General features: G+C 41.1%; 1 protein-coding gene across 12 annotated transcripts in view; it reads right to left on the bottom strand.

Moving 5' to 3' along the window:
- Nucleotides 1-21,746, bottom strand: part of kirrel3b (kirre like nephrin family adhesion molecule 3b) — a 163,804-nt gene that overhangs the window by 13,741 nt on the left and 128,317 nt on the right. For all 12 annotated transcript variants that reach the window (XM_061045911.1, XM_061045912.1, XM_061045919.1 and 9 more), the window contains exons 6-9: nt 16,515-16,620; nt 9,285-9,433; nt 8,988-9,115; nt 7,751-7,877 (exon numbers count right to left, since the gene is read on the bottom strand). In XM_061045911.1, coding sequence (XP_060901894.1) covers nt 7,751-7,877; nt 8,988-9,115; nt 9,285-9,433; nt 16,515-16,620 — 510 coding nt within the window. The remainder of the gene's footprint in view (nt 1-7,750; nt 7,878-8,987; nt 9,116-9,284; nt 9,434-16,514; nt 16,621-21,746) is intronic.

Raw genomic sequence — 21,746 nt, 5'->3', positions numbered from 1 at the left:
TCATGAATAAAAACGGACGCACATCAATAAAATGTAAATGAGACAGTAAAGTTTGCTTTATCTTAGGACGGCAGAAGCTCATTCTGAAGGGACTTGGGCTGGGAACCCGTGAGGACCAAGTTTGGAATTTGGTCTGGTAGCTGGAGAGTTGCCAGTTCTGTTGCTGAGCACTGCTGAGGTGCCATTGAGCAAGGCACTGAACCCCCCCTCTCCCTAACAGCTCAGGAGCGCCCACTGTGGGCAGCCCCCTCACTCTGACATCTCTCCATTAGTGCATGTCCACAGGATCCTGTTTGTGCATTTGTGTGTATTTCAGAGTATGTGTGTGTAGCATGTTCAACAACTGAGTGTAAAATTTAATTTTCCCTCGCAGAATTATTAAGGTCTATCTTCTTCTTCTACCTTAAAGATGTCTTATTCTTTATCTATATCATAATCATTAATTATTTCATACAAGCTTAAAGATACACATCATACAGTTCAGGCTACTTCAAAAGTAAATCATATTTAATGGAATTACTTTCTCTGAATTAAAAAACAATATGGAAGCAGGAGGTGCATGGAACGGACAATAAGCCAGTACGTATTAAACCGTCGTGAGGCTACATGATCTCGCCTGACAAGGGCAGCCCGGCCTAAACGACTGGTCTGCCTGCCATCTGGTCTGGAGGCTGTTCACACCAGGTGACAGCAGTAAAATGGAGACAAGATGTCACACATGACCCAATTCTGTCTTTCAAGTCTATTTTCCTTTTGGTCCTGAAGAGCTCATTGCACAAGTACAATTCCAGGAAAGCACAAGTACAGTGGCTATACTGATTATAGTCACCGTACATGTGTTTCATTGTACATTTAAATAGATGCAAATACAGCATAGACCTGCAGAGGCATGACGTGTGTGTCATCCATGCATTTTCTTTACAATTGAAATACACAATATCAAACACATTTGTTCAAATGAGCTTTTTCTTCTTTTACAGTAGTTTTTATTGGGGTTTAATTATCAGATAATTTAGTATCTCATTTTAAGCACTGTTCAATTTAAAATGAAAAAATCGTCAAATTATGAGCTGGGTTTTCAAATTTAAAAAAAAGTCCATCTTATCTCATTGAAACATCCTATAAAGGGAGGTTTTGTGTTGTTGTTGAGAACATTCAATCTGTGTTCATGGTAAATAAAGCCAATTGCCTTATATATTCCTCAGTGCTTTCTATATATTGACCTTTGAACCTGCCCTTTCCTGCCAAATAAATAAAGCTGAATATGTAAGAAAGACACATTATTGTTGAATGTACCCTCATACAACACAACAGCCTCAGCATATATATTTTAAAATGCTATGTTGCTGTTTGCAGCAAAGTTTCATTGCAGCATTAATTGGCTGAGGCTTGAATTGAAGCTGCCTGGAATTCTTACAGGTCAGAAACGACATTAAATAATAGGCTTGTAGCGAGGGAAGCAATATATTTTGCAGGTGTGCCCTAAGGACACAAAACGGTGCCAACAACACAGATAAGGTTGAAAATAAGCAAACAATCCCTTTATAAAGCCATTAAAACAAAACATTAAGAGCATCCCTTGTGGTAGTTACGGTTAGGGTTGTGGGTTTAAGGGGGTGGCAAGTAAGGCAGCTTCTTGATTAGTGAGAAAACACTGTTTTTCTCCACCAACTTCCCTCAAACTCCCACTCTCTGCCTTCTCTCCGACGGTACATAATTGCAGTTTATTACCTGTCTCTTATTAAAATGAATTAGCATTTTAATGAGACTTTGCCAGATGGTGTCTTGGTATGCTACTGGAGGATGCTGGAAGGCTGCTCTACTGCTGCAGAATGAATGAATGCAGATAGTGGAGGAAACACTGGTACTTTTCTTTCAGTGTTTTTACATCCAAAGATGACAGTGTTGGTACGGCATGTATGTGCTGGACACATTGTACATGTACTATATTGTGATTAGGAGATGAAACATAGGTGGTGGATATGAGCTACAACTGTCAAAACACAGCTAGATCAATGGCTTGCCGGCTGCAAAGGGCCGTTGGTAGTGACTGGGGAGGATCTATTATTTGGATCAGAGCTTCAAATGAGGAATATAATTAAATAGCTTTATCTCACTGGCTCAGCTTGAGTTGAAAGTAAGTGTGTGTGTGTGTGTGTGTGTGTGTGTGTGTGTGTATGAGTACGTGTTTGCAGCTCACACTATGTGATCACAGCACAAACACCTTTGGTATCAGGGAGGTGGGTGGCACTACAACATCAATGTTAGCAGCAGGGGAGGTAATCAAAATGTTGGGTGCAATGTTCTGCTCACTCATTTGACAAGTTGTTAAATCTGGAGTGGACGTTTTGCAAACTGATTACATAATATCAGTGTGGGTGTCAAAAGGCCAGGGCTTACATTTCCCTTCCTGTGAGGCATTGGCTTTAAAAAAGAAAAAAGAAAAAGCCTGACATTTTGATACTACCTCATTGCATCTCTTTCGATTTCTCTATTTTTCATGTATGATGAAAGAGAACAGAAAACAAGCCACAGGGCGAATGAGATTGAAGAGCAATGCCTGGTGTGGTCACAGGTGGCCATTCGTTTCACCTTGAAGAAGTCCATAGTGTGGGGATCGTGTATGTAGGTTGTAGCTGTAAGGGACAGATCTTTTAGTGTGTATTTTAACATGCTGACAATGTTTTCTGGGGAGGCTGTGGCTCAGTTCTTAGAGTCGGTCGTCTCTCAGCCGGAAGGTCAGAGGCTCGATCCCCAGCTTCTGCAGCCACATGTCCGAACCCCAAGTTGCTCCCGCTGCTTCGACAGTGTATGAATGGGATTAGTTACTTCTGATGGCCATTTTACTTTGCAACCTCTACCATCAGTGTGTGAATGTGTAGGTGTAACACGCAGTGGAAAACTGCTTTGAGTAGTCTGAAGACTATAAAAGCGCTATACGAGCTCAAGTCCATTTACCATTTTCCATTCTAAAGATGGAAATACATTGTCTCAAACTTAAAGATGGAATACATCGGGATCCAAAAACAAAAAAGTTGACCAATTTCTCCAAAGATTTGAAGAAATTAGGTCGGTTAGGTCGTTTTGTAATATTGCTAATCAGACACAATTTGGTGAGGGGGAGGATATTCTTATGAAAGGCCTTTTTCCATCTACATTCTCATTACTGCATGTGTCTTTAAAAGTGTGGGAGAATCATTACTGCTTACACTAAGCCATTTTCCCCTGCTGTTTTATTTCAACTATGCTTTACTGCCTTAACAGAAGTGATTTTTGAGTAGATATGGAGACACAATCACAAATACATTTATATTCCTCCTTAATTGGTCAGCTGAGGAAAAGCATCACGTTCGACTTCTGCAGGAATAAACACTTTTTTTTTCTCTCTATGCTGAACGCTCCGACAGCCTCGCTATATTTGCCTGTTTTGCCTCAGTACGTCTTTACAACAGGGACCAGACTGTATTTCCTCCCTGTCTCTTTTCTTGCATGCAGCGTTGGCCATACTGTCTAAACGTCACACTGTGAAATGCATTTACAGTAATAACTCAGCACAGATGGCACATGTGAAAACACTAATCCCTTTCTTCTGTTTGCTACGTTTGTGCTTAATCAAATTTGAAAACTTTGAAAGGTTACTAGAAGCAGGATTCTCGTCAGTGGTGCAAAACAATTGGAGAAAGTGTCAACAAAAATAATGCGATTTTGACAATTCACAAAACAAGCTTCTCAGACCTAAAGCCTTAAACATAAGGTGTAATCCATTTTTAATTAATATGTGTGTTCCCTTTTGTAATTGTCTGTGCTGGTGTGGACATTATATATGTGCTGCCAGGTTCAAATCATTTGGCCAGTTCAAGATTCCAGTAAAAACCTATTGCCTCTTTATCGTTGGAAGCTGGCTTTAAATGTGCCGGCTGTTTATTTCTGGACCTCCTTTCCACTTCAGTAGACGTACCAAGGGGGAATTTCTCAAGCCCTATGCTCTCCGCGGTCAGACAGAGGACACCTTGGAGCTGTTATGCTCCAAAAATCAAATTTCCAAGCCCAAACTGCTGCAATCAACCATCGTCTTGGAAAACTTTACTGAACAATCGAGCTCTCTGACCGCTGAACATGGGACGCTGGAAGTCAGTCGTAGAGGTCATAGTTTCTGCTGCACAATTTCATCTTTTATTAATGAATTTAAATGTTCAGGAATATCTTGTTAGAGTTTTAACAGCAGCTCATACTAATTTTAGAACATTTAACACTACAAACAGAAACCACAGTGTGTATGCTCAGTGGTTGGTGGTACTTTTAGTTGCTTTTGATGATCATAACAAATCTAGCATTGAGTTAAATGCAAGCTTTGGAGTGCTTGTATTTACAGACAGGGAGCATCAGAGTAAGTATGCATGACGGAGAGTTGGGAGTCAGTCCAAAACTCAATTTGAACTCCAAATTCTAGAGGAAGGTCCGGTTAGGCTGCTCTGTGTGACAGGACATGCAGGCAGCTGTACTTTGAGTCACCTTAATGTGTGCACATCTAGCTGTGAGTTGTATTGTGAAACAATTTACTGACTACTAAAGGAAGAGGACACATCACAGGTTGGGCACCAATGGCCTTCTGGTTATTTTGCACATCCCAGGTTCAATTCCAACCTGTGGCTCCATTCGTGCATATCATTCCTCACTCTCTTTTCCCGATTTCCGAGTCTATCAATTGTCCTATCTCTTCAATAAAGGCATTAAAAGCTCAAAAATACATCTTGAAAAAAACTTTAACCTGTGTGAATGAATGTCATTAAGGACTAGAATATAATAAGGGTAAGCATCAGTATAAACGTTTTTTTTAATACATGATTTTAGCACCCCTACTTCTTGCACCCATGCCATGGAAGAGGAATAAATTAGGTAACATATTCACATATATTATTTTTGTGTGGCAGGTATAATTACAAAAAGTGAGTTCAAAGTCTTCCAGAAAGTCTTGTGGAAGCGCACAATATGATATCTCATGGTTAAATTTAGCTAGTTGGATTAAAATGTGCTGCATCTTAAATGCAGTTTTCTCCTTCATTAATTTGCACTTTTCTTTCTTATATGGTGTCATTGCCGGTTTTAAAGAAGGCTGGGATGCTAATTAACGAGGCACATAAAAGCTGTCTAGAAAAGAGAAATGGCAGGAAAAGAAAAAGATCTATAACAACCCAGTGCTCTGTGGGATATTGTGGGAATTCTTCGACCCTCCCTCTCCCTTACTGTGGTAATGGGCTTTCTCTCCCTAGGCTGTCCAAGTAGCTGTATGTGTGTCATTACACGCATATGCTTTTGCCCAAAGTCACACGCATGCTCACAAACAGAAATGGCAGTTCAGATCTGGTTGCACTTGTACGTATATTAATGAATATTTATTCCATGTACATGATCTATAAGTATACGCAAGCAAGACTCCCTGAAGCATGTCAGATAACTTCTCTCCATTTCAACTTCTGCAGGACTGTGAAACAACCCATGCATATATATTGTATACTATGTAAATAATCACATGCATGAATGTACACAGCCCCTCTTCGTGGCATGTAGCCACTTGAAATGTGGAGGAGCGCCCCATTCTGAAAATCTTTGACTAGAGTAAGCAATATGTATCCATTAGTGACTTAAACCCAAACTGCCTCCCCTGCTAGCTGTTTGATTATAATTAAATTACATTCTTCCCCGGGGAAAGCGGGAATCCTCATGTCTGTGTGGTATGCCACAGTGGGAGCCAGTGACACACAACGGTGGAGAAGAGAGAGACAGAGGGAATGACAAATTATAAACACATGTAATTTAAATGATAAGATTAAGGAATTGGGGGGATAACTGCAGGGAAAACAAACAAAAAAAAAAGAAGGCATTCAAATGTGCAGCAGACAACCTCGCATCATGAAAACGCTAAATATGCAAAGTATTGTCTGATATTTACTGTATCACGGCCCCTTCTCCCCCCCGAAGCTAACTCATCCATTATCTTAAGTTACTTAGTGTCAGAATCATTTGAGTCTCGCTGACTGTCTGTGTTGTTGGGCTTATAAGCTGATCAGAGGTAAGACGTTGCAGTCCAGATATTGGCATGGGAGAATCAATAGAGCGGAAAGAAAGTGCACCCCTCTCCAAACCCTGCACTTCAACCGCAGTGTTTGCACTTTCACAAGTTAAGACAATCTGATGCGCCTCAAGGACCCGGGTATTAAAAAAAAATGGCGCAGGATTCCTTGTGTGGTTTTGGAGAGGAAAACAAAAACTGAAGAAGCTGAAATTCAATTATTCAGAAGGGTGAAGAGGCTTTTGAATGTCAAATATACCAATTCCAACACGAAAGAGCAAAGCGCAAAAAAAAGAAGAGAGGAAGAATCAACACAAATAAAAAAGACGTTCAGAATTTGCTTGAATTGAGTCTGCGGAGACTAAATAAACATGCCATTTCAGCTTTGTTGTGTGTTTCCCCAGGTTACTCAGAGTTTGTTTTGTGCTATATTCTTTATTAAAACAATCCGTCTTCCTTCTCTCACGGCGTCGTTTTACAGAAAACATCCCAGAGTCTCAAGAGTTACATGAGCAGGGATAAGAAGCATCAAAAAAAGCTCTGGTTTCATTGGATTGTATGAATTCTGTTAACATATTAAGGCTGCAGTGAAGATGCCAGTTGAGAGGTTGACATGCACAGCGAGGGAGACAATAGAATTAATCAGGATTCTTCCTTAAGCTTCTTCTGCCTTGATTTGAGCTGGATTCTTGGGAGGAGGAGGAGGAGGAGAGCAGGGTTCATAGAAAGTCATGGTTCTGATCTTGCGCTGGAGGGAATTCTGGTATCCCACTCTCTCTCTCTGATATGCAAAGCTAAAGTCTGTGTTTCCAAAAAAAGTCTTTACACACACTGTTTGCTACATGATGTATTTTCATCCCCGAATCAGCACCAGAATTGCTTACAGGCAAACTCCTTTGTTAGCTTTTGAAATGTGCACTGATACACTGTCAGCATTAACTCGCATCATCTCGCCAGCTTCTTAAACCCTCCTCTCTTGTTTTTCTTTTTTTTTTGTCCTTTCTTTTTCGCGTCTTATGTTTTTTCTCTTTTTGGCCTGGATTTCTCTCTAATGGACACAGAGACATGTAAACTAAGAACCTCTGCCACATCATCCAAGCATGCTCCCCTGAATATTAAGCACTGATAATGCAGCCATTTGTTTGAGAGTTGCCAGGTCTCCTGCCAAGGCTGCTATTCATTAGTCAGTGGGTGCCTCAGAAAAGGCAGCATTCTCTTTTGACTCATGTGGAATGTGATTAGCATTTAAGTACAACTCACCTGGTTATGAAATGTGCCACCAGATCTTAAAAGACTGTCTATATATAGAGCTGTTGTTTACAATGGTGGCAGCTCTGTTTTATCACATTACCTTTGTGAGTAAATGTAATGTGCATGGCCAGGCTGTGTGTCATATGCTTGTGTTTTTCTGTTTTTGTCATGCCTTATGTTTTTGTTGTTTCCCATGCCTTGTAAAATTAGACATTCCTCCAAGATATTGTCACGCTATTAAAAGCTGTGTAGTCCTTTGGAAGGCAGAAAAACTAATTAATATCGACCCATGTGACAAATTGCTTTCTTCTTGCTGCTGATGACCTCCGACCTCAAGACTCACACTTGTATGAGCAAGCATTAAGACAACTTGTTTTTTTAGGGCTCTCTGTTATCTGATTAAAAAGACATATCAATTACTCAGCTTACCATTGACTGTGAGAGACACTTCCTTCTCCCCGGCTCCGACGCGCGGGACCACAGCGCGGCACACATATTTCCCTGCGTCCTCCTGTCTCACGGATTTCAACGTCAGGAGGTTCTCGTTGCTAAGCACCTGCGGCAAAAAATAAGTCAGAGATCATCAGAATGCAGTGACAGGCAAAGGCACCTTTTGCATGTGAGATAGCAACAAGGCAGAGCAGTGGGGGGGGCGAAACAGGAAAAGCAGCACATAGACCATTTAATACTTTAAAGGGCACCTCTGCTCAATTATTAAAATCCAATTTAGGGTCTAAGCTCAGTGGAGTATAGGGGGTTGGCTTTGGCCTTTGATGTTGACAAAAGGAAAGGTGGAATAAGTCTGAATTTTAAGATCACATCAACAGATCTTATATGAGGGCAGGGCATATGGAGTCTGGCCTTGAAATCTCTACTTCATAAAGGCCAGATAGGTACTGGTATGTCTCTAATACAGGTGTAACACGCTGACAATGCTTGTGTCTAGTTAAACTAATTTAATTTCCAGAAGTATTTAAGTTAATTTATATTTAGTTATAAACAGTAAATACTGTGTATTTTATCTACCTTTTAAGATTAGGACACTGGCCCTTTAAGGGAGGCTCAGTGAAGAAGACACAGAGATGTGTGTAGGCTGAAAAACTTGTGTAAAGCTGTGGGGCATTTTCTTTAAAGGCTTTATATGCAATTTTATGATCCAGCAGATGTCGCCCTTGAGCACCAGCATGAAACCAAAACAACTCGCGCTGCATTCTTGTGTTAGCATGCTAATGCTAGCGATCTTTATTCTGCTCGTATCTTCACACTGCATGTAAATTTACCTGAAATGAGCGTGATCTAGAAACACAGTTAAGCAGTGAGTACAGTATGTTATTCTTCTTTTCTCTAGTCCCTCAATTAAACAACTTTTATACACGAGGGGAGGAGTCAGCCGGCCGTCCCGACGATGTAAACAAAGTGAAGATAGGACTCTGAAAACTCTGAAAACATCACAGACAGTGGGACTCGTGTTACACCCATTGTAGACAGTCATGACTCACAGAGTTATTTTCAGAGGATATACTTGATTTATATTATATTTAAGTGTGAAAAATCTCATAAAACCTTTAATAAAAGTTGCTAAAAGTGAAGATGGACGAGTTCTGACCGGTTTATTTCAAGGGTGCAACATAATTATGTGTTAAAAATACACTGTAGCTGTACTTACAACTCCAGACCCTCTCTTCATCCACACAATGGTAAGAGAGGGGTTTCCTGTCCAGGCACAGTTGAACACAGCGTCAGATCCGAGGTCCACCTGCAACGACTGAGGCTCTGCCGCCATTCGAGGACCAACTGTTGAAAACAAACAGGGTGTATAACAAAATGCATAATGAAGCATCAGCTTTAAAGTGGCACCTCCTCATGGAACTAAGTGTCAAAACACACAAGGCAGTAAAATCCATAATCATGCGTTATCACGTTTCTTGCATTAATGCAGTACTGCTTAAAGAGGGCCACTCACAGTAGACGTCGACATTGCGGCTGATGTTTGTGCTGCCGAGAGGATTGGTGACTTCACAGGAAACGGGCTCTGTGAAGAATGAGTGGTCCACAATAACCTCATATGTGTCTCCGGAGACTTCCTTGATTACACTTCCTCCTTTGGCCCACCTGGTGAGAGGATTAGAAAGTGGGAGAGAGCCCGAGACGGAGAGAAATGGAAAAATGAAGGGAAAGGGGGAAACGGCATTAAGACAGGTTTTCACACCTCCTTATGTCAATAGCATTCTTTTGTGTGAATAAATCATCATTCTTGGGCAGGGTTTTTTTTTCTTTGCTGGCTTCAGCATATTTTTGTGGCAGCCCTCCATGCTGTGACAAGCTCCCTGGCGACATGGGAGCAGACAGCACGTTCCTCATTACGGCAGGCAGAGAGTGCAGCACAAGAGTGCCAGCTAAGAAAAACAAAAACCGCAGAATGACAAATGGGACGCTCCCCCCACCTATGAAGACGTTGTTTGACACACACTGTATTACACACAACAGCTGATGTTAATAAATTGACACAGGATCACATAAAGAACATCTGTTTGTGTTTGTGAGTGATAGCTCCTTTGACAGGCATACAGGCACTCTCTGCGCGTTTAGGTGAGGATTTTTGTGATGTCACAGGCGGTTATGTCTCGCTCTGCCTGATGTGGATGGCTCTCTGCCGCGACAGCAGACAAGGCCCATTTATAAAAGTGAAGCAACGGTGTCTATGGATGTCTTGGGTCTCTTTGGAAGATTTTTAGACAGTGCTCTGGGACATACAATGCATCACCCGTCTTAACACTTCCATCCTGCACAACAGAGACGTGGCTGCATGCTGATTATTTGCAAATGAAAACAATGACAACAGACCCCGCTGCCTGTCTTCATTTTTACATTCCTAGCAGCGCCGAGAGCAGTTTTCACGGGATAGGGGAACTCATTTGTTTTCCATGACTAAGCTGGTCCCTTGCTTGACTGAAATGCTATCATTTAAATGAGAACAGATTACCTCATTCAATCAGTAAGTGAAGTGAAGCAGAATTCTAATTGGGCTTCATGGGATTTTTTTCTGCACTTTTATTCAGCAGCGAGAGTTTTTTCTCTCTGAGTTTTTCTCTTCTTGTATTACAAGGAGATTGCTGAGGGCTTTGCAACACCTGTGTTTCCAAAAATGTTGAAAATAGGGCAGACTGGAGTTTTGGTCTGTCTGATCTAGAAGAAGTACCCCCTTGTAAAAGTGTGCGTCAGATAGCATAAACAGATGAACACCCCATAGCCACACTATATATATCTGCAAATAGCATATATGCAGATTAGCATATCTCAAACATGTTAGCACAGAAAATCAATAATATGCTAATTGTATGGAACTAGACTTATTAAAGTTAAGATAGATAGATATATAGATAGACAGATACTTTATTGATCCAGAGGGAAATTCAAAGCATCCAGTAGCAGGTTACAAAGACGTACATGACATGAAACATTAGTTACAAATTAACAACAAAATCGACGCCCCCCCCCCCCCCCCATACATATATATTAACCCAAAAAAAAGATTTAAAGAATACCCCTAGATGAATCAAATTGTTTTTAGCAATGTTTAAAAAGAAGAAAATGATCAAAAAACAGACATTAAATAACAGTCAGTGCAAACATTAAAGGTGCGGTATACCAGTGTCTCTTCAATGTACAATATGAAGAATTTTGACTTTTTTTTTGCATTGTAGAATGCAGCTACAGATGTAGCCCAGTTGTGAAGCTTTTTTTTTTTTTTTTTTAATCACCACACATTCTTAGATATGTCCAGAATCAACACCTGTAACCTCTGCACGTTTTCATAAACTGACCAAAAACTGCTGATGAACGTCCCTTGGGATGGGAGCTTTATCTTCCTGGCGGTGGCTGTGAAAATCATGGCTATTAGTATGATGACCGTAATGATTCATGACATACGTATATATATATATATATATATATCAGAGTGCCACTGTCTCCGCCTCCACATTATCAGCTGATACTGTAGGCGTAAGCACAGATGTTTAGGACAGCCGGCTGCTCCTGAGTGGATGTTGCCTCTGCCAGGTTCGGAGCCCTTGACAGTGTTAGAGGAAGCCGAGACAGAACGCTGTCGTCCACCGGGAGCAAAGGAAGCTCTGTTGATGTGCTGGGTCCTGTCCAAGACTCATGTCTAAACATAGCTGGCCCAGGGTAACACAAACACCTGCATTCCCTCTGGGAGGTTAGAAGGGCCAGTGTGAGCTTACTCAATAGCTAACTCACTTTGCACTGCTGTATCCTACTGAGGGATTTGATTCAGACGGAGGGTGAAAACATTGCACGCTACACTGTAAGTGGGTTGCCGTGTTGTTGTTTTTTTGTGTGTGTGTTATTGGGTGTGCATGGATCTGTAAGCTAACACTGTAATAGATAAACAGGTCTGCCGTTAATGGAGGCAGAGGATGAAGGAGACGCGGGGGCGGTGGGGAGTTTTGTATTTGCTGAATGTGATTAAGGCCATAAAACAGTAACAATTAAATTAGGCAGGTATCTGTGCCATCAGCATCAAGGCTCGCAGTAAATCAGAGCCCACAGTTATTATCAGCATGGTTAGGCGCAGCGCGGTGCAGTTTCTTTCCCTCCCTCACCTGCACGTTGAAAGTGATGACTGCTGAATTCTCGGTGGAATATAAAATAAATGTGCTTGTTAAGTAATAGCATGCTGTCACTTTGGCAGGGACCGTAAATCAAAGGTTTTATATTCTACAGTAAGACTTACAGATTGGTACTGATATCATTTTGAAAACAAAGACAAGAGTCATGTCAATTATCTAGTCAGAAAACTATAAACAGCTATTTTGGGTTTTTCGGGAAGGGGAGAATTATTCCAAACTCATGGAGTTAAGTACTTTTTATGTGTTGTGCTAACTTTCCGTTGCAATTCCCCACTTGTCAAGGTCATATTGATTTGTATGTTTGCTGTAATGGTGCACATTAGGGCTATAATTCAGCAATTTTGATGGGAATCACTGAACTAATTACATTTCGATTTTGATTTGGGATTGGCCCTAATTGTCTTAGATGGAGCTTTGTTTTTTTTGCGGTTTATTTATACGCCCTTAAATTCGTTTTTTAAATGAAGTGGCCCTACTTTTCTTCTCTCACATGATTTAAAGCGCTGTATGTCTGCAGCTGCATGCGGCTGGGGAATAACATGTCTCGTCCAAAACAACAGACTGCAGCATGTTTCAATTAGCTTTACCTCCAAGGTCTGCAAAGATGGGAAAGTATGTTGATTGTAGTGTCAGTCAAAAGCAAACAAACAATACACATTAAAGAGCAGCACCGCGGATATGTGGGGAAGATCGGGGTGTTATTTCCAGCAGCATCATGTGAAGGAAAGGGGGGGGGGGGGTGTTGTTGTTCTACCCATGGATTGTATGTGCTGACAAGGGGCCTGATTTGCTTTGTTTGTTATTGTTTGTCATGTCTCTGGTGGGTCTCTTGTTTAGATCTGAGGAAAGCCTCTGTGTCTTCATCAGAGGTGGGGGGGGGGGGGGGGGGGCTGAGTGACTGTGATATATGCCAGTTAGCCCTCCTACCATTACAAACGGTAATGAAGATGTTCCGACCCACTCGTCTGTGCATTCTGGGATTTGGTGTCTTTCATCCACATGAGCCAAAAAGACACTTTCTGCCTTTTCTCGGCCAAGAAGGCACCAACTTCAAAATGTATTTCACATTCCTACTTCATATATGACCCAATGTCAATACAGATTCATGTTTCAACGGGTGAAGTATCCCTGTAAAGTGACCAAGGTTCAGGCATCGGTAAAAATGCATCTTATTTCCATTTTCATCTTTAAAGTTAGATTTTATGGAACCGATGTGACAAGCAAGAGGGGGTTGCAGGCAGCCGAGAGAACCATGCCCTCCGACTAGTGCCCCCACTATCTCGGGTCTGTGTCTCAAGTGTCCACTGAATTCGATGGCAAAGTGGCGCTGCAGTGCACATTGGGAATGGATGGCTCTCTTGAGGATTGAGAAGAGGCTATCCGTCTGAGAACTACTCTGTCCTTGTGCCGTATCTGATCTGGGGTAGACAGAGTGTATTAGCACTGAAAAATGGCTTGACCAGCTTCCTGCTCTCTTCTGCCTGACTCTCTCGAGGGGGGGGAATTTGTGGGGGTGCTCTCCCTCAGTTGAAACCTCTCAGGCAAGGCATTATGAGGCCCAAAAGTCCCCACTCTTCCATGCCATGAACTCCAATGGTGCACAGGAGTCCTGAAGCGCTCGTATAAATTGCAGATAAATCTAAATGGGGGGCTATGAAACCAGGTGAACTGGTGGAGACTATAACCTTGAAGTATCTGAAGTTATTCGGTGCGGATATTATCTCGTTCTACAGTGGATTGTGTCAATGACAGAGGGCCGGGCGGCAGAAGGAAAGCGAGAAAGGAGAAATAAATTACACAGAGGGAACATTCAACCTCCAACCTTTTTTTCATTCTGCAGTTTGTCAAACTAAAAAGAAAAAGTCATCTCAACCGCCATTGCATCTTAGCTCTCAATCCCCCCGGGGGGGGGGGGGGAGAGAAGTCTGATTCTAACATTGATCCAGTCCCATAACAATAGAGGTGAAATCCCTTTGCAGGTCCTGTCTATGCTGTGCACCTATACAATCAAATACAAACCTTGTTTTCCACAATATCACTGCCCTCCCTCCTTTTTTCTTTTTCAAAAGGGCAGAATCCATCAACAAAAAAAAAGAGAGGCAACATCTCTGTTTCGCCACCTGTGAGTGTGTTGTACATCCATTTCATTTCCCAGTACCATTACAAGATTCAGAGCCGAACAATCCTCTTTGCTATTGATTTCCTCCTGTTTATTTTACACTGGGTTTTTCCAGCCTCCCACACAGAAAACCATCTCTTGACAAATCACTTCAGTAATACACTGGTAAAGGGACTATCAAGGATTTTTATGGAAATAATTACTCTACACTTTGTTGTTTCATCACAATCACAGATCTGGCAATCAAACAACGAGAATTTATTGGAACCAGTGCAAGTGAGAATTCTCCTATCAATAACAGAAATGACTGGGAAGACTGGGGCTCAACTGGTTGCTCAGGTGTAAACAGGTTATCAAAACTGCAGTACAGGAAGATGTACTGTATATACTTTGTATTTTTTTCTGTATTCGGTCTAACTTTTGTTGAGATGTGGCTGGTTTTTACATCATTTGTCTTGTCAGGGTTTTTTTTAGTTGTTGTTTGGCGTCTAATTATTGGTTTGGTTTACAGTGAAAAATGGACTTTACCTTTGTTTTCAACGTGCCCTGGATTCCCACTAAGCAATCCCACAGTCAATTGTACCTTATGTTCAAAAAGACGTCTGCAGAGAAACATATTTTGACTAACTTAAAGCAAACAATAAAGTTGGAGAAACACACGATTAGGGCCAAAAGCAACACAGCTGTCTCTGACAATTGAAAGAAAAACAGCTGGAGAAAAACAAAGCCGGCTGCATGTAAAGACAGAAAGCCGTAGAATCCATTGAAGTTATGTATATCTTAAGTTTAGTGAGGAAAAAAAAAAAAAGAATACAAGACAAGGCTTTAAGTAGGATAACTTCTGCATATCTTGAAACTTCTACAAGCATGTTGCAGGATGATTTCAGTAAAAAAGCACAAAGACAATTTCTTGTATGGAGCTTCTGGTAAAGCTAATTGACACTGATTCTTGCACCCCTCCCCTATTAGAACCTCACATCCATGTATTGAAATTAACCTGCTCCGGTGACCATTTTACCCTGGCCATGTTACCTGTTAAGAAGTGAACCACCTTTATAGTCTTGTAAAACAAAGGTTAATGCTCAAGTTACCGGCCTAACCTCACATCCTGCTGTGTAGACGTTTATACTGTAGGTACAGTGCAAAAATCAAAGTTTTCGTCAGCTGAACATGTGTCGTATAGCACTTTTCCTTGTACTGTACTTAAAATATCATGTCGATTCTGACTAGTGTATTTAAGCTTTATACGTACGTTTTGAAGATTACTCTTTTATTCTTTCCCTTACAAAACCTTTAGCCTTGCTCTGACACTAGTGTATTTAAATTGCAACTTCATGCAAATACTTTTGAAACATAAAAATCAACATTTTATTTCCCATTTTATTTGTTCCCCTCCACTCAGAAACATCTCTCACAAAACATCACAGAGGGAATGATGCATGATGAGCTTAGTCCATGTTATAAACATATTTATATATATGTGTTTTTAAGAGGTGAATGTTTTTGGAGTGAGGTGTAATTCTGTTGCCCCTCTGGTTAATTAGTTTTTACCTCGGTATAAAATGTCATACTAGAAGCATTTTTAACCTTGCTGAGATAACAGTCTTGGCATCTTGGTCATGTGCTATTTTTTGCCTGTTTGCTAAGATTAGTTGCATGCAATATTTTTTTTTTGTATTTCTCCTGACAATGGAGCTCATCTGCTCTTGTAAAATCCATTACGAAAAAAAAAAACAGTTTAATCAGTTCAAAATAAACCAAAACAAACACAAGCATAATGCAGGAGCTCAAATTCAAAGTTTCAGTAGCACTGCATGCCATGTTACAAAACGACTGCACAACACACACACGTATTAAAACACTCTCAGATCCCTTAGGGGGGAAAAAAAAAAAACCTGCCTCTCTACTGTATACTTGGGAGCAAAACCTAATCTCAGAAAAGCTGAAATCTTGACAGCTTCATCAGATGTCATGCACATTATGTTTCAGCTTTCCTTCAGAACGCTGATGGACATTTAATGTTCAAGGGAGTTGATAGGAGCACAAAGGAAGGGGAGAAAAAATAGGAGCTTTGCAACAAAACACTGCTTTGCCTTGCTGCAACCCAATGGCACATGACAAGGTTTCCCAAATGATTTTTTGAGATGTATTTTCATTAAATTTTTCAGCATGACAGTGTTCCATTGTTTTTCTTGTCTTCATTTCAGAATGTGGGCAGCTCTGAAGCTGCCATGGGCATCAGATGATGTGTGTCTGGTGTCTGGCAATGATTAATGCTATCAGTAATGAAGTGTTAAATTACCTTAATATGAAAAAACCTATTATCCACTGTAAATATCCATTAGGTAGGTAATTGTAACACTGCTTATTTGTATTTTGAATGACAGGAAGACACATGTTTTGGACATTCATGACTTTATCTCACCTGTAGAGTATGACAGGGGGGTTGGCCTTTGCAGAGCAGTGGAATTTCACAAGATTCCCCTCCAGAACGGGCTGAGGCTCCACGGAGAGATTGACAAGTGGAAGATCTGAAAATAAATAAATAATACATTAATTAATGAATAAAACAGGGACACAAAGGCAACCAATTCAAAAACTGGCACTCTTATAAAAACATTTTGCAACAAACTTTAAGCCTTAGACAAACACTGTGTTCTTGACAAGTTCTGTCACTTAAAGAGCCCATATTCTGCCCTTTTTGGGGTTCGTATATTTAATCTATGTACCTACTTTTGTACGTTCACAATAGACAAAGTTCTAAAAAAGTGTCTGTTTTCATGTACTGCTCCTCCTTGCTCCCTCTACACTCTGAATCTGTCAGCTACGCTCTGCTGAGCCCACACTGTTAGACCCCACGTGGGCTAAGTCTGCTCTGATTGGTCTGCCGATCCGCTCTGTCGTTATTGGTCAGTTGCTCAGCACGCTTCTCGGAAATTTCAACATGAGCTGCTGGGCTTGCCACAACGAGCCAATGGACTTAGATCAGTGATCTCACACTGACATGACGTCGCACTGACAAATTTTTATCAAGGAGGGCTAGAACCGAGCGTTACATGCAGCTAATGCTACAGCTAACAGGAGGATGTAGGAGAAGCCGTGTTTCCGCGGACTTTGAATTTTTGCACAGGACACTTGGAAAACACACTAAAGGGCATATAAAACCAGAAAAAGCATAATATGGGACCTTTAAAAAAAATAAAATAAAGGTTAGAAAGGAACTATAGGGGAAAAAAAAAATCACACATAGGACAATGCAGAGCCATTTAAAAATGTCTTCAAAAAGGACACAGCCAAACAACAAACATGTAAAATGAATACATTGTTATGTTGCTGTACTACACAGTGCTGCAGGTAAACATGTTCCACTGACAAACACAAGGTATAATTCTTTGATTAGGATTACTTTAAAATGCACAGTAGAAAAAAAACACAGTTCTGACAACTTCTCACAGCTTGTGGTACAATTTTCACCCACATAATAAGCAATTGCTCCTGAATATTTTGATGCCCTATAATGTGTTACCTTCCAACCACCCACCCGGTGTCTGTATAGGCCAAGACGCTGGATAACACTGTTGTTTATTTCACAGGTGTAAAAAGAGAACATGCTATTTTTAAACCCGAGCATTCCATACCCATTAGCACATTTAAGGAATTAAAGGCAAACTTGACTTGATAATTACTTCCTGTAAATGGCAATTTAAAAAAAAAAAACATAGGATAGTCCACAGCCCAATTAGAACAATGAACAACCTCAGTGATACAGTAAACAGGTCTTCGGAATAACAAGCGTACAGATTATGCAAATTTAGTAAACAATTTAATTCGTCCTAATTGACAAAGGTGGGATTCTCTTTGAAGATAGGTGTTTCATTTCCATTTCTACCAGGTCCCACGTGAAATTAGCAGCTATTTACCTCAGATTTAGAGGGTGAATATCAAGTAGGAGGAGGTATTTGTCAAGGTTTCTAAAAAAAGAGGCCGGGTATATGTTGATTATAGCATTGAATATAGCAAGGGAAGAGTACTAAGCTGACTTATACCTGGCTTCTTCTAATGGTAAGGAATCAGGTATGAGTGCATGTGCTCTATTTATGAGTTATGCTGTCAACTCGTTGTGCTCAGGGAGCCTTTTTTCTACTGTTAATTCTTATTGTGATGTTTTTTTTCTTTTCACAATTGGTTACTGGAAATTTCTTTTTTCATATAATGCAAAAAAAAAAAACATTTTGACAACATTTTACTGTAAGGCTAAAAAAAAACATTTACAGCACACCTATCCTGCCAAGGCAGCAATATTCCACAAGCCTGGCCGGGTAAATAGTTGAGGTTTATTTTTTTTGGGCGATACCAATAAGACTAAACTTCTGCAACCCCTTAGCCATGTGTCATTTTTAGAAGAAGAAGAAGAAGAAGAAGTGGCATACTGGTGGTAAGGCCTAACAGACAGTCGATTAGTTTCAGGGGAAAAAGCTGGTTCTGGGTCTGATGCTGCTGCGGCCATCTGCTCAAGAGGTGTGCTAAGTATATCTGCTCTGTGTTCAATAAAACTAATGTACTAACCAGGGATTGTGTTTTGGATGCAGATGAAGAGAAGTGATGGGCTTTAGAGATGTTGCATGTAGCATTAAAGAAGCACACAAACACTGCTGTAATGAAGCCAAACAGCACTGTGTAAAGTTATGAAGAGTGATTCTGTGAGTGCATATTTGTGTGTGTGTGTGTGTGTGTGTGTGTGTGTGTGTGTGTGGGCATGAAGTGTAGGGAAACTGCTTTTTACCCTGTGGCTGTGCAGATGCTCTGGGCTGGCTCAGCTGCCACAAAGCCCCAGAGAGGGGGGGTGGTCCAGGTGCCATATTCCTCTACACACACACACCATATTCCCCATCAGCAGACTTGCCTCCTCCCTAGACAGTTGCCCCCATCCCCCTCCCCACCAACCACTCTACCTTCAAATCCATGAGCTCCACCTGTGCCAGTTCTCCCCAGGCCAGTAGTGAAAACAACAACATTATGGATCATGAATGACTGGAGGCCACTGTGAACCAGTAAGTCTCTCCAGGTACTGGAGTACAGACTCTGTGTGTCTGTGTATTTGCATATGTGTGCATGTGAAAAGCCATACGCGTGAGTGTCATAATAAAACTGGAAACCTCTCTCTATGTAGTAGTAGCTATCCAGAAGGTGATTGTTGCATTGTGAGTGGCTAATTGTGTGGACATAAATATAGGCAGAGGGAACCTTAGGGGCAAAATGACAGATGTGGCAGTGGAGTCAGTAATAAAATCCAGCGAGAAGCTGAGAGGACATAAGAAAAGCACAGGGGAGGTCTGGAGTAAGCGTCTGTGCTAATAGATACAGTGTATGTGTAGAAGCTATTTTACAAGCTTTTGATCACCAATGGTATTCCTTTAATGCATTTTTCAACCATGCCAACCATTTTCTCGACCCCTAGAGACTTCTAAGGACACAACTGCTCAGCTAATTAATGGCCCTTTTCCAATGACTGAGGTGGAAAAAAACTGACCCTCCCTCTCAGCTAGAAGTAAGGGCATGACAACTTGACATTCATTTCTAAGTCAGACTTGCAATTTTGTTGTGTAGATCCCTGCAGATCCATTAGCAGAGACAGCCATGGGAGCAGCAGCTGTCATAAGTCGGTCAACAAGCCTTTGGGTGTGCATGCGGGACTGTCACTTAACTCATCTTTAACCCTGCAGATATGACAGATTCCTTGTCCTTAGGACCATGTGTCACTTTGGTAAACACATGCATGAAAGGCTAAGCTAAATCATGTGAAGTACCTTAGGACATCAATATATTATATTTTGATGGAAGGGACTGATGGTTAGACGTCAAGTAGGATAGTAGAACTTAAAATATTTCCAGTGACAATAACAGCATGAATAAGAAGGTTACGGTTAAAGTCGGCCGACAGCTTTTGATCGGTTAGTTCAAAGTAAAGACCAGATGGTGCTTTTGGAACAATCCTCCAACTTCACTCTATTTCCTAGAGATACTGCCAACATAAACTGTTCCCCCCCTTTCTTAAAGCTCAATTTCCTATCTCTCCGGGTCACTTTAGACAGCTGTTCTCCAGTAGGACCAGCCTCAAACTCCAGCAATGTCTGCTTTCTCTGAAGGATGCGGGGAAGCTGTTTGTAGGCCATCCGCTCCTGGCTTCTAGCCTTAGCAATATGGGAACGCTGTCACATGGCTGGCTCAGTGGAATACTTGAGGGGAGAACAGACTGCCTAAGAAACTGAGGTCCAGCATATTGATTATGAGATGTTCTTGTGCAACAATGGAGAATTTAATTGACAGATGTTTTACTCAAACAGCAGCTCAGGAGCTCTGCAGTCTGTACAGCACATCTGTATGCATGTAAACGTGTGCATGTTAATGACTTTTCTTTTTGCTAATCAAATCTAAAGACAGCAAAGCTTAGCTAAAAAGCATTAAATTGATCTTCAGGTCATTGGAAACAGAATTCCTTCATGCAGTCTTAAATAAGATCACATGAGATAACTCAAGACTGCAGCATGCATAGAGCTTAATCTAATGTACAGAAGAATCAGAGCATGTTATCACCCCTTATGACTAAACTATTTCCTTCTTCCCTTCACATTCTTTCATCTGTTATCTGCCTTCTGATGAATTTGCCATTATCTGCTTGATTAGGCAGGGAGAGCATGTTGCTGCTACCAAAAAAAAATCCTCCCCGATTGCACATCTGCATGTTCTTTATTAATTAGTCTCAACAAATGGCATTCATGCTCAGCTTGTTTGCAATGCAAACACACGCAGAACCTTGGCTTTGCCTGTCTGTCCCTGGTGCATTCATTTTCTGACTACTCGTTTGAAAGTGCGTTCCTATGTGGGCCAATGCTCTGCAGATATGCAGCTGGACAAAGAACAATATCTGAAGCATAATTCCAGTTGTGTGATGAGTGGGATTAAGTTGGACATGAAACTGTGGTATCAGAACCATATTCACTGCGGTGGATTTATGCTGTGTGGTTAGAGAGTTACTTAGTAGAGTCCAAAGGGCATAATGCAAGTTAAGTCATGCTGCTGGAGAAGACAGCATCAGGGGGTAGCCACCCCACTGCTATCAAATAATTACAGCCTGCTAATGGACTGGTATGGACAACTGAAGTCAGCAGTCTATCCGGGGTTTTGAATCACCTCTGCTAGCTCTAAATCCCTCTCATTTTGGCAACATCACCACTACATACTGTATTTAGATGCTAATTTGTCTAACCTGAGGTCAGATAACTCTGTGTGAACTTCTGTGGGGAATAAAATCGCTGAGGTAGGATGTAAATCATAAGCATTAAAAGTGATGATAAAATAAAACACCGTTGTGAAATGCATTGGATTTTAGGCCGGTTTAAGCTGTAGAGCAATGTGCTGGGCTGTGTTTAGATTACACTCATTTGGATTTCTATAAGTGTGGAGCAGAGAGAAAGGGCGCCTCAGCTTAGAGGTGAGCGGAATACCAAATGTTGAAAAGGGCAGAAGGACTGAGACCATTTTAATTACTTTTGTTAGCTACTAATATTATCTCACTAATGCTGCCAATTAGAAAGGTCTGGGCACACGCAATGGGACTCACATACAGTGAACCATGCAGTAGGAACAATACCAGCAT

Source organism: Labrus mixtus, chromosome 9, assembly GCF_963584025.1.
Source record: "Labrus mixtus chromosome 9, fLabMix1.1, whole genome shotgun sequence".
Classification (NCBI taxonomy): Eukaryota; Metazoa; Chordata; class Actinopteri; order Labriformes; family Labridae; genus Labrus; species Labrus mixtus.
The sequence above is the reverse complement of the archived record's forward strand: the minus strand, read 5'-3'. Positions and strand labels throughout refer to the sequence as shown.